Source organism: Heteronotia binoei, chromosome 5 (genome assembly GCF_032191835.1).
Source record: "Heteronotia binoei isolate CCM8104 ecotype False Entrance Well chromosome 5, APGP_CSIRO_Hbin_v1, whole genome shotgun sequence".
NCBI lineage: Eukaryota > Metazoa > Chordata > Lepidosauria > Squamata > Gekkonidae > Heteronotia > Heteronotia binoei.
Window position 1 is genome coordinate 104,719,224 of NC_083227.1, and position 14,101 is coordinate 104,733,324.

The 14,101-nt window shown below is 42.3% G+C and overlaps 1 protein-coding gene across 1 annotated transcript in view; it reads left to right on the plus strand.

Moving 5' to 3' along the window:
• DNAH1 (dynein axonemal heavy chain 1) overlaps positions 1 to 14,101 on the plus strand; it is a 255,919-nt gene that overhangs the window by 164,861 nt on the left and 76,957 nt on the right. Inside the window, exons 48-52 of the mRNA XM_060240006.1 lie at positions 312 to 508; positions 6,099 to 6,234; positions 7,680 to 7,888; positions 9,762 to 9,933; positions 13,563 to 13,754. Of these exons, the coding sequence (XP_060095989.1) occupies positions 312 to 508; positions 6,099 to 6,234; positions 7,680 to 7,888; positions 9,762 to 9,933; positions 13,563 to 13,754 (906 nt within the window). The remainder of the gene's footprint in view (positions 1 to 311; positions 509 to 6,098; positions 6,235 to 7,679; positions 7,889 to 9,761; positions 9,934 to 13,562; positions 13,755 to 14,101) is intronic.

A 14,101-nucleotide genomic window follows, 5' to 3' on the forward strand; every position in this document is an offset into this window, starting at 1 on the left:
AATCAGAACCAAAGGTTTGTGGCCATTCTTTCCATCATGAATGTTCTTTTTTATAGGCCCAGTAGCACCTTTAAACCAACAAAGTTTTATTTATACCCTAAATAAAACTTTGTTGGCCTTAAAGTTTCCATTTGACTCAACCTTTCTTCCAGTGTTTCAGACCAACACAACTACCCTCCTGAATCATTCTTTTTTTCACTACCTCTCCTTGCCTTTGGGATTTATTGGGAATGTGTGGAGGGGCTTTTCTGTGGACAACATCTTGGGAATCAGATTCTTAGTTTTCTTCTTTTCTTTTTTTCTGGCTGTAGCTCATGCGTGTGATTGAAGAGTATATGGAGGAGTATAATCAGATCAATACCACCAAGATGAAGCTAGTGCTCTTCATGGATGCTTTGGAGCATATTTGCCGTGTCACTCGTATTCTACGCCAGGCACTGGGCAATGCTCTTCTCTTGGGTGTTGGTGGCAGTGGAAGGCAATCACTCACCAAGTTGGCATCTCACATGTAAGATATGGGCTCCACAAATTTTTGAACTTAGCAAGCTGTGGTGGAATTGTTTGGAAAATCAGAGCATTTAAAGCAACTTTATTCTTTATTGCCCATTGCAGGTCTAGCAAGGATAGGAGGGCAGTGCAGTGGAAAAAACCCCAGAAACTATGATTTAATAATATATGTAAGGGGTGGCCAACAGTAGCTCTCCAGATGTTTTTTGCCTACAACTCCCATCAGCCCCAGCCAGCATGGCCATCCTTATGCTGTGTCGTTTTGACTGTAATCAATAAAGCTGTGTCCATATATATCAGGGGTGGCCAACAATAGCTCTTCAGATGTTTTTTGCCTACATCTAAACACCAGGTGACCTATCTGCCCACCTGATAACTCCCCCCCAGCCTGCCAACTGGAAGATAAAACCATGGAGTGACAAGATCCAAGGTCCATGTAGGTGCCAGCCTCTGCATGGGCCCCTTGCCACCTGGTGGTGGAAGCCAGTCAGCAGCCCCCAAGCTGGGCATGCAGCTTTAGTGGCTCCACCCCCAAGACTCCATAAGGGAGTTCCGAAAACGGGAGGTGAGCACACCAGCACAACGTCCTCCCATAAAGGATCTGTCCCAATGTCAAAAAAACGCACAAGTTGTAATGATGAAATAGCATAAAACAGCAGAATAGTATAGGAAAAAATGATGAACAAACCAGAACAATCCATCACACTAAAACTGCAAAACAGGGAGGAAAGGGTGGAAAAAGCTGAAGACCTAAAGAGAGGGTGAGTCAGCTGGAGAAGAGGGTGTTTTTAAAGGCACTGCACAAAACTCCCCATGGTCATTTCAGCTTATGCAGTAGGCCAAGCCACACAGCTGGCCTTGCCCCCATAGCTTGCAGGTAGCACGAGGCTGCAAACCATGCTTCCATTGCTTCACTCACTTCTCAGATTGCAGTGAGCAACTCCTGATGAGTTGGGGCCATATTTGTGGGTCCAAGGATGATAAGGGGGCGATGCGGTAGAAGAAACCCCCCAGAAACCATGATTGAATAAAATATATGGGCACAGTTTTATTGATTACAGTCAAAAGGAAAATTGGTGCAGCATGGGTATGGATCTAAACACTGGGTGACCTATCTGCCTACCTAATAACACACACCCCAGCCCACCTATTGGGGGATAAGACTTTGGAATGACAAGACCTGAGATCCATGTAGGTGCCAGCCTCTGCACGTCCCCTTGGCATCTGGTGGTGGAAGCCATCAGGCAGCTCCTGAACTGGGCATGCAGCTTGAGTGGCTCCACCATGAAGACCCCATAAGGGAGTCCACAAAACAAAGGAGGCAAGCACATTGGCACATCCTCCCCCCACAATGGATCTGTCCCAATCCCAAAACCTGCCACAGAGCAGGGTGACCTCACACTTCACTCCTACCAATGCTCCTGTGCCTATAGCCAACTCAGCAGATCATCAAGAATATTATGCAAACAAATGTCTGTGCCCCATTCTGAGAGGTGCACCCCATCTACCTTAAAGAGGGCAGTCTAGCTGAATGAAATGTCCAGGTGTGTGATGATTCCCCCTCCCCCCCCAAAAAAGTTCTCTACAACCTAGGGCGCCACCTTGCAGACTTTCTGCCTGGCCAAGTCTACTTTTTCAGAGGAGATCACCCCACACAATTGCAGCAATCCAGCAGTCCAGACCAGAACACTGAAGTATGAAGAAGCTTGTTCTGAAGGGTCTGAAAGTTGGCAGCAGTGGTACATGATAGCACCACTCCTTTTTATGTGGGAAGATCATTCTTGGTGAGTTGTATGATGATTGCATCTCGTGGACCTTACTTGAAGACTTGATTTGAAATGATGACAACAAGGGCAGGCCAGAGCATTTCTCAGTATCCCATCCAGCTGATATGCAGGCCCAAATTGCAACCCCAGCCTGAAGAAGCTGCATACAAGCCAGCCCAGAACATGATACTATGCAGGGTTATGAATGGTTATGTGTTTTTAGATGCATTTAAATGGTCTATGTATATGTCCTTTTGTGGGTGTTGATGTGTTGGTATGTTTGTGGAAGAGCACCTCATTTCGTTGCTCTCATTTTCTTTTTTGAGAACAATGACAATAAATTTATCTATCTATCTATCTATCTATGACCCACAATCCAAACTAATTTTCTTGAAAATTCCGGGACTAAAATAAGAACATATAAGATTTTGCAAATTACGATGTGGGCCGCTTATTCATTTTCTATGCTGCAGAGTATGGCTAATGGCTTGGATACTGTCTGAAGGGAGACCCACTTCAGAAGTGATTGTGGCCACCCCAGTGCGAAATGAGTGTATACCAAACCTGCCCAGGGGGAGACTCTGTGCAGCAATGCACACCCACATTACTAATAAATTAAAACTGAGATAGGCATGGGCCAGGAGAGTCTGAAGCCATACTGAAAGGTATTCTAATGTACATTGGACAGGGCAAGGGAGCAGACAGTGGCAGATCGAATGAGTATCTGGGCCATTTCCCCCACTGATCCATTTTGGATCTGCACAGAAAAATATGAGACTCGGAGTCCTGTAATGAAAAATCACAAAGGGTCAAAGCCTGCCTGGTGTTATCCCGGCATGATGTTTCAACAAGTCACTGCTGTGGAAAGCCCCATAGAAAGCCAAGGTAAATGCTGCCCAAATAAGTGGCTTCAAAGAGAGAAAAGCAAACACTGGGAGCTGCTGCATGAACATTTGTAAAATAGGTAGAGTGATGGGCCTACAGTAGTCAGGCTCGTGATGGGAGGACCTCTTCCAGCTATCAATGGCCTGTAGAGTTAAAAAAGAGTTGCAAGGATCACGAAAACTGCTAACCTTACTATAAAATGAAATGGCTGACATGGATACCCATGGTTCTCGGGGCAAACCCCTGCTCTTTTATATGAACCAAATACTGTAATATTAAGTCCTTGGGGGCAGTCCAATGCCCCCACCCACCCCTTGAGACTCAGCAAAGGACAGAAAGGCAAAGGCAGCACCATGCTTGTAGCCAGGAATTTTTTGCTCAGAGGGCATTTTTTTCCTTGTGGGGCACTAATAATCAGTAAATAAACTGGTACTTTTAATCAGTGAATAAACTGTTTGAATAGGCTTAAAATGGGGCAGCTCACTTGTCTTAACTGATATGAATTAATTATCCTAGTGGAAAAAAAGAAAGCCAAATGTGTAAACAAACTCCTAACACACAACTTTCCACCCTCCCCCCCCCCAAACCCAAGAGCAACTCCTGCTGCCATCCAAGCCACACACACTTGTGTGTGCATACACGCGCCCCAGGCCTTGCACCCTCAATGAGTTTCACAGACACCCAAGAATGCAAGGCTGGTAAGGAATGCTAGGCTAGCAACCCATCCTCTTCTTCAGCCCCACAATAGGAACTGTCATATCAGGGAACTGGGGAGAGGCAGAAGAAGCCCCAGCTCCAAGAAGCTCTTTGCCTGGCCATCGCAGGATGGATGCCCAATGCCGCTGATTGAGGGATGAGGGGAAAGGGCCTCTGACCTGGCCAGTGTCGCCTCCTTCCTGCAGAAGCTGCAGAGCAGCTCAGCTGCTGGTGAAAAACAGCTGTGAGTTTTGCAGGCTTGCCTCTGTGTGCCAGCTGGGCAGCCCAGGCTTCTGCAGGCATTGTGGCCAGGCAAGCTGCCTTGGGCTGCCTTCCACCCAGCCACTACCACTCTCACCACTGTCTCTCACTGCCGTGGGGGGTGTATAGCAGATTTGGGGGCATTACCCCTCCTGCCCCTGCTGAACTACAGGCCTGGACAGCTTGTTCATAGGCCTAGCAGGTTGGAGGCGGGGCAAATACTTCCTGAATGATTAATTACTGTTAAAAGTCCAGAGATCTCCAGGAAGTGATCCAGGTGTTGCTTTCCATTGGGACCAGGGTCTGAAATTTCTCATCCTGAAATCAAGACAAGATGTCCACAATGTCATTACTGGTACCTGCGATGTATCTAGCTGAGAAAAGGATGTTAGACATAAGAACATAAGAGTAGCCATGTTGAATCAGGCCAATGGCCTATCCAGTGAAACACTGTGTCACACAGTTGCCAAAACTTAGGAGTCATCATGAGGCCACCAGTGGGGCCAGAACTCCAGAAACTCTCACTGTTGCCACCCAAGCACCAAGAATACAGAACATCACTGCCCCAGATATATTGTCCCATCTATACCTTATGGCTAATAGCCACTGAATGGACCTCTGTTCCATATGTTTATCCAATCTCCTCTTGAAGCTGTCTATGTTGTTAGCCAGCACCACTTCCTGGAGCAGTGAATTCCATGTATTAATTACTCTTTGGGTGAAGAAGTGCTTCCTTTTATCTGTTCTAAACCTACTGCTCATAAATTTCATTGAGTGCCCATGAGTTCTTGTATTGTGAGAAAGGGAGAAAAGTACTTCTTTCTTTACTTCTCTATCCCATGTATAATTTTGTAAACCTCTGTCATGTCACCCCCCAGTTGTCATTTCTCCAACCTAAAAATCCTCAACCTCATTAACCTTTCTTTATAGGGAAAGTGGTCCATCCCATTAATGATTTTAATTGTCTATTTTTTTTTGCACCTTTTACAATGCTATAATAATCTTTTTTGAGGTGAGGTGTCCAGAACTGTACAAAGTTTTCCAAATGAGGCTGCACCATAGATTTATACAGAGGCATTCTGATACTGGCTGATTTGTTTTCAGTTCTCTTCCTTATAATCCCTATCATAGCATTTGTCTCTCTTATTGCAGTTACACATTGAGTCAACGTAGGAGTCAAGTGCACCTTTAAGACCAACAGTTTTATTCAAAACGTAAGCTTTCGTGTGCTCCAAGCACCCTTCATCAGACGAGGAATCAGGTACAGTGAGCACGGACATATATAGCTGGTAGGCAGTGGTTTAGAATGCAAAATGGTACAAATTTAAGATCCAATGACAGAATAGTAAAATTAACAAATTGAGCAAACCTTTGTTCTGGGTAGCATGAGCATGCGAAAGCAATAAAACAGTAATATGTCAAAATGTGAGAATGTCTGTCACTCTATTATATAAGACTGGGTCAAAAAGTTAGGTCTGATGAAGTGTGCTTCTAGCACACAAAAGCTTACATTCTGAATAAAACTTTGTTGGTCTTAAAAGTGCAACTTGACTCTTTCTTTGTTCTACTGCTTCAGACCAACACGACTGCCCACCTGGATCTATCAATAAAGGAAGGTGTGGCCTTCGGTTTGCAAGACTTGAGCGAGACTGTTAATGTTAGAATATTTTGGAAGTTATTAATTCACAGGGTTGCCAAACTTTTCTAACTGCTGTTATGTTTATTAAAAATATAATGAAGACACAAACCTTTGGCCATGATCCAATGGCATGTACACAGAGGAGAAGCCTATGCATACCAGGAACATGTTCAAATACATTATTTTGATGACTTTTTTGCTACCAAAGAAAAAAGGCGTCAGGAGCCAGGACTACATTGACAAAGGCAAAGAAGAAAAGCCATGGCTGTGTGTGCATTCCCTTTTGTATAATGGTACATCTTACATTGTAGATTGTGCCCTGATTCTGACCTTTTCCTTTTTAGTGCTGATTATGAATGTTTCCAGATTGAACTTTCTAAGAACTATGGCATGGCTGAGTGGCGAGAAGATATCAAAAAGATCATGTTGAAGGCTGGCCTGCAAAGTTTGCCTATTACATTTCTGTTCACAGATACACAGGTAATCAAAGGGTCAAACTTTCTTCATGGACTATTTAGCTAATTCATTACATTAATGTGGTCACTGATGTTGTCTTTCCTTTCCTAACCAGCCACCTTGGAAAATGTCCTAACCAGCCACCTTGGAAAATGGTGAAAGAAAATTTTTTTCTCAGTAAAAACTGCTATTTGAGTGACTTTTGGGGGGGATTTTTTGTATTTTGTGTATGTGAATGTGCATAGATGCAAGCTTGGGAGTCATAGTGGCTTCTGGTGACCCCTAATGGGACACAGAGGATGTTCAGAGAAGTGGCTTGATACAGCTTGCCTCTGCCTTCTGATCCTGGTATTCCAAGGAGATCTCCCATCCAACTATATGCCAGAGTTGGCCCTGCTTAGCTTCTGAGATCTGATGAGATCAAGCTTGCCTGGGCTATCCACCTCAGGCTATGAGTAACATTTTTAATGGAATCACCAAGAATTCTAGCTATTAAGAAGTTACAGTATTTTACAGATTGACAAGAGTTTGCAAACTTCAATTCTTGGAGCTTTGTAATTGTTTATATTTGTGCACTTGCTGAGAAATAGGAATGGCAAGGCACCTTTGTGAATAGAGTTTATCTAGATGAGCAATGAAAGGATACCCTCTGCTTGGTTTTAGCTTTTGTGTGTTGGTTCCATAAGGCCTAGTCACAGCTCAGCATGTGTTCCATGCATAATGTTATCAGGAGGGCTGATAATCTCGTTGCAGCAGGATAAATCACAGTGGGGTGCAGTTGTGTGCACATATTTAAGGAACTAAATTTATTATTAATGCGGATGCACCATGCCCTTCTTCTAAGGCACTCAGAACAATGTTTTAGCAGCCTCACAACAGCACAGTGTTAGCTGAGACTTGTTGACTTGCCCATGATCATAGCTGAATAGTAGGGATTGGCACAGATGGAAAAATTTGGTTCAGTCTGGGGTCATAAGCCAGGCAGCCTTGAGTTAAGTACGTAGATTGATTATGTATGTGTGTTTTTGTGTATACACTATAACAGCCAGCCATCTGTCTGTTTGTCTGTCTGCAGACAGACAGAGTCAACAAGCTGGGGCCTTACAGAGGAGGGAATAAACCATTCAGAAATTTCCCCAACCACAATCTCCCCCTGAAGACTACTACTGCTGAGGGGTGTGAGTGGTCTGATTTCACTATTCTTTAGTGTTTCTTTATTGTCCTTTAGCTTATATTTAGCCACCTTTAGTATTTCATATTGAGGAAAGAGTTTCTTCTTGTTTTAATTTACAAAGAATTTTTTTTCAGTGTTCCTTGAATATGCAGAAACTCCTACCTTAGCTGTATGGGAACTATGTTCTGCTGTCTACTGTTTGGCTTTCAACCATCAAGCTGGCAATTGGAGAGAATGACAAAATAGCCACAGCAGTCTTTGTGTTAATTGAACAATGTCTTACTTTTCTGTTTAGATTAAAAATGAGTCCTTTCTTGAAGATATCAATAACCTGTTGAATTCAGGGGACATTCCCAACCTGTATGCCCCAGATGAACAGGACCAGATTATGACAACTATGAAGCCCATTGTTCAGGACCTGGGGCTTCAACCTACCAAGGCCAACCTGATGGCTGCATACACAGGGCGGGTGCGCAGTAATATCCATACAGTCCTATGCATGAGGTATGAGCTAGCATACCAAGTAAAGCCTGATAAGGAAGGGAAGCCTTCCAAGCTAGAATGAACTTTCCTTTCTGTCATGGATGACAAAGGAGAATTACTTCATGATACAGAGGGCTAAATATTTGTTTTGAAGGTACTAGAAGTAGTACAAGACCTCCCTGCTACTAATTCACATTTTTCTCAGAGCACTTCACCACCAAGAAGGTCAAGGGCCATTGCTGCCTCCATTATTCACATCAAGCAAAAGCTCTTAGTTCATGAGTTATACTCCTGGGATTACAAGAAGAATAGGAAACTGCAAATTCTAGGCAGCAGATTGTTTCTGTCCTGAGAAACGTGGTGATGAAAACTTTGAGGTTGTCTCCAAATGATCTGTACATCAGTTTTAATTCTCAGATGCCATTAGGAACAAAGAAGTCCTGTTTTGTTTTATTTTACCCTTGTGATTTCATACATTAGTCTAGATAAAGATAGTAGTCTTCTGTTACTGTTGGTGGAAAATGAAGTTTTCAGTGTAGATCTGAATGTTGGCAAGCTTTGTATACATTTGTTATGGCTAAGTTTCCCGTTCATTACAGGAAGAACTGTGAGGGAACATGCATGTTACTTCTGTTGCCCTGGTAGATTGGCATATATGACATAGGGACAAAATAGAGCCCTCCAAAACTTAGGTGCTTCCCACAGACTTTAGCTGGACTCCCAAATGTCATTTTAATTTTTTTAAATAAAATGTATTTCTAGGCACACAGTTTTCTGCATAAATGTATAAATATAAGAAAAAAATTTTTGAAAGAATTATTAGCAGAAAAGAAAATAATTAACTTTCCACGTTCAAGGCCAATACCATGCTGGAAATGATTAGGAAGGGAATTCAAAACAAATCAGCAAATGTTATAATGCCCCTGTATAAATCAATGGTGCGGCCTCATTTGGAATACTGTGTACAATTCTGTTCACCACACCTCAAAAAAGATAGCATGTGGAAAAGTGCAGAACTAGAATGATTAAAGGGTTGGAACACTTTCCCTATGAAGAAAGGTTAAAATGCTTGGGGCTCTTTAGCTTTAACGTCGACTGAGAGGGGTGACATGATAGAGGTTTACAAGATTATGCGTGGGATAGAGAAGGTAGAGAAAGAAGTACTTTTCTCCCTTTCTCACAATACAAGAACTCATGGGCATTGAATGAAATTGCTGAGCAGTCGGATTAGAACTGATAAAAGGAAGTACTTCTTCACCCAAAGGGTGATTAACATGTGGAATTCACTGCCATAAGAGGTGGTGGTGGCTACAAGCATAGACAGCTAAAACTTGGGGGATTCCCACAGACAGGGGATTGGATAAACATATGGAGCAGAGGTCCATCAGTGGATATTAGCCATAGGGTATTGATGGAACTCTCTGTCTGGGGCAAGTGATGCTCTGTATTCCTGGGAGGGGAGGGGCACAGTGGGAAGGCTTCTAGTGTCCTGGCCTCACTGATGAACCTCCTGATGGTGCCTGTTTTTTGGTGGGTTTTTTTGCCACTGTGTGACGCGGAGTGTTGGACTGGATGGGCCATTGGCCTGATCCAACATGGTTTCTCTTATGTTCTTATGTAACTTACATTCTTTTTCATCATTCTTAATTTCAACGTTTGGATAAGCCAAGTGTTGCTTGCCTTCACTAATTCAGAGCCCTAGCTACTACTACAGTGGGAATTGTCCCCATCCCCAGTGGTATGATACACATGAAGCAGATTTTAAATTGGCCTTTTATATGTTTTCATGGTGGTCTCAGCTGATAATGAAATCACTCAGTGTGTATTCAGGCTGGTTGGGTCAAACATTGCTCCAATAGTATTATCTGTTCTTCACTGCTTCTGATTTTCCTAGCCCTATTGGAGAAGTGTTCCGAGCACGACTCAGACAATTCCCATCTCTGGTGAACTGCTGTACTATTGATTGGTTTAATCAGTGGCCTGCAGAAGCCCTACAGTCTGTGGCCTCTTCCTTTTTTCAAGATATTCCAGACCCTGAAGCTACCCCAGAAGTTATAGAAGGAATGGTAGGTAACTCTCTTACAACAAACATGAGTACATGCACAATCATATTGCAGAGCACATGAACAAGATAGGAAGCTGCTAAATATAGTTCATTATTATAATCCAGTATTTGGATTATGGGAAATTGAGTTTTTTTGTTGTTCAGTCACACAGTGGACAAAGTCATGCCAGGCCCTCCTGTCTTCCACCATCCTCGAAAGTCTGCTCAAATTTGTGTTTGTTACATCAGTAACGCTGTCCAGCCATCTCATCTTTTGCCATCCCCTTCTTCTTTTGCCTTCTGTCTTTCCCAGCATCAGGATCTTCTCCAGTGAGTGCTCCCTTCTCATTTGGTGGCCAAAGTATTTGAGCTTCAGCTTCAGCATTTGACCTTCCGGGAACAGTCCGGGTTGATTTCCCTTAGGACTGACTGATTTGATCTTCTTGCAGTCCAAGGGACTCAAGATTCCTCTTCAGCACCACATCTCAAAAGCATCTATTCTTCTGCGCTCGGCCTTCTTTATGGTCCAGCTCTCACAGCCATACATTACTACTGGGAATACCATTACTTTGACTATACGGACTTTTGTTGGCAGGATGATGTCTCTACTTTTTATTATACTGCCCAGGTTCACCATAGCTGTCCTCCCAAGGAGCAAATGTTGTTTAATTTCATGACTACAGTTACCATCTGCAGTGATCTTGGATCCCAGAAATGTGAAGTCTGTCACTACTTCCATGTCTTCCCCTTCTATTTGCCAAAGTGTGATGGGGCCGGATGACATGATCTTAGTTTTTTTGATGTTGAGTTTCAAGCCTACTTTCGTGCTGTCTCTTTCACCCTCAACAAGAGATTCTCCTCACTTTCTGCCCTTAGAGTGGTGTCATCTGCATATCTGAGGTTGTTGATGTTTTTCCCGGCAATCTTAATTCCAGCTTGTGCTTCATCCAGGCCAGCATTCCGCATGATGTACTCTGCATATAAATTAAATAAGCAGGGTGACAATATACATCGTCGAACTCCTTTTCCTATTCTAAACCAATCAGTTGTTCCATATCCCATTCTGACAGTTGCTTCTTGACCCTTATACAGGTTTCTCAGGAGACATGTGAGGTGGGCTTGTACTCCCATCTCTTTAAGGACTTGTCACAGTTTGTTGTGATCCACACAATCAAAGCCCTTAGCGTAGTCAATGAAACAGAAATAGACATTTTTCTGATACTCCCGTGCTTTCTCCGTAATCCAGTGAATGTTGGCAATTTGATCTCTAGTTCCTCTACCTCTCCGAAACCCAGCTTGAACTTCTGGTAGTTCCCTATCGACATATTGCTGAAGCCTAGCTTGTAGGATCTTTAACATTACCTTCCTGGCATGTGAAATGAGTGCAATGGTCCGATAGTTTGAACATTCCTTGTCATTACCCTTCTTTGGGACTGGAATATGAACTGACCTTTTCCATTCCTGTGGCCACTGTTGAGTTTTCCAGATTTGTTGACATAATGTGTGCATCACTTTAACAGGATCATCTTTTAGGATTTCGTCTGTTTCCTTTCTGAGATCTTCCATATCTTTTTTAATCTCTTCAATAATTTCTTTTTTTGATTCAGTAATAATCTCTCTCATGCCTGTCATCATTCTGGCCTCCATTGCCTCTAATTGGTCCTGCATTTTTTCCAATGAAGTAGCCCTTGTACGGGGCTGCTTATGTTCTGACATTTAAAAACAGCGAAAATTTGGACCTCACCAATTTTAAATTCAACTATCAGATTCAAAAGAATAGGACTTGCCTTTTATAACAAGCCTAATTTCACCATCCTCAGAGCTCCCAAAGTCAAGATATTAATTTTTAAAGTTTTTTAATCTGTCAGAATGGTGGTTGCGACTTTTTGCTGCTCTTTACAATTTTTTCCCCTTTTAAAAATGTCAAAAGTCCATTCAAATAAAATGCCCAATAGTATTTATCTTCTTATCCTCTTCTCAATTAATTCCAACAATTTTTAATGTCCCGAATACTTTAAAAACAATATTTTAATTTTGACCTCCAGGCAATGGCCGCCGATGTTTCTCAATGGCATTATATTCCTAGAGTAGGTTTTCCATCCGCTACTTCCTGCTTTACTTGCCACCAAGTCTCATTCTCACTGGTAAGGAGATCTCATGATACTTAACGTACTTCCTATATTACTTGAATGTGCTGCAGGTCTGTGACGATGGTGCTCTTTTCAAAACCACAAGTAGACCAAACAATAAATTCCGTTCCACTTTTTAGCACTGTCCTTTATAATTACAGAGTCCAAATTTCACCTCTTCCTCCCTTCTTCTTCCAAACTTTCTAGATTTTCATTTCCCTCCTCTTAAATTTATTCCATTCAACTGTAAATAGTCCCGGAATGAAAGATAGTAATCTGTACCTTCTCTTTCAATTATCCAAGTTCCCACCAGTCTGCGTAGCTTTAGATGTTTAACAATGTCCTAGAAGCTTAGGATTCTGTCAAGCTTATGTCAAATAAATGACTCTGAAAATTTCTACAGATGATGAAAATGCAACTCTTCCCGGAGACCCCTCAAAGCCTCAAAGGAGCCCCCCCCCGGGACTCCCTTTTAGCCAAGGTAAATCTCCTCAAAGTTTCCTGTGCATATCTTGGACTAATCTCTGACTGAGAAAAGTAGGCAGTAGGCATTAACTTGCCTTCCACTACCCCGAACAGAAGTTCCAGCCTGCTCCCGTTATGAGAAGCAGCTCAGCTCGACATTTTCCTCCCCCGGAAGTAATCTTTTAGGACTTTGAATAGCTCAACTGGAATACCGTCATCTCCACTCGCTTTGTTGTTAGTAATGCTTTCTAAGGCCCATTTGACTTCACACTCCAGAATGTCTAGCTCAAGGTCAGCGATTTCACTGTCATGGTTGTCCAGGACATTGAGATCCTTCTTGTATAATTCTTCTGAGTATTCTTGCCACCTCTTCCTGATCTCTTCTGCTTCTGCTGGTTCCTCCCATTTTTGTCCTTTATCATGGCCATCTTTGCACGAAACGTTCCTTTGATTTCTCCAATTTTCTTGAAGAGATCTCTTGTCCTTCCCATTCTGATATTTTCCTCTATTTCTTTGCAATGTTCCTTCAGGAAGGCTTCCTTATCTCTCCTTGCTTTTCTCTGAAAATCTGCATTCAGTTGGGTGAATTTTGCCTTTTCACCTTTGCCTTTCACTTTCCTTCTTTCCTCAGCTATTTGTAAAGCCTCATCAGACAGTCACTTTGCTTTCTTGCATTTCTTTTTCTTTGGGATGGTGCTGATTGCTACCTTCTGTACAATGTCACAAACCTCTATCCATAGTTCTTCAGGCACTCTGTCTATCAACTCTAATTCCATAAACCTATTCTTTACCTCCGCTGTATTTGAGTTTAGAATTCAGATTATTAGAACTTGATTACAATCAGAACTTGATTCACGCTGTTAGCATTCTAAACAGTTGTCTGTACTCTGATTTTTTTTTTAGCATGCTGGAAAACTGTTTAGTTAATAACTATCTGAAACACTTCTGGTTATATTTTAATGCAAGTACATCTCATGTGAAGTGCATTTTGCGATCATGCTCTACCACCATCCTCAGTGTTAAGAAACTAACAGTGTTTGCTTTCTGCTCTAAACAGATTCAGATGTGTGTAGAAATCCATCAGAGTGTAGCACAGAAGTGCAAAGTGTATCTGGCAGAACTAGGAAGACACAATTATGTCACTCCAAAGAGCTACCTGGAGCTGCTCAGCATCTTCACCACATTGATAGGGAAAAAGAAACAAGAGCTCAAAGTTGCCAAGACCAGAATGAAGAGTGGCTTAGACAAAGTGAGTTTCTTCAGAGTTTAAGGTTTAAATAACTTGTGCTGAACAATATATTCTTTAGAGCAATAGATACTCACATTGATCCCTTTTTCTAAGGGAACTTCAGACACCAAAGGTAGCTGTAAACTGAGACATCAGGAGATACACACCACATGAAAAGTATCTGTTATCATGAGGCTTGGAGCTACTGAAGCTGGCCAAAGATGACAGTTGTTGCTTCTTGTCCCTCGCCCACCTTACATTTGAGCTGGCAAGATTAAATTGTTCAGATGCAAAAGTCACAGAAACTGTAAAAGCTACTGTCTGAAAGCATGCTAAGTTCATGACCAACATTGTATTACAAAAGAGAA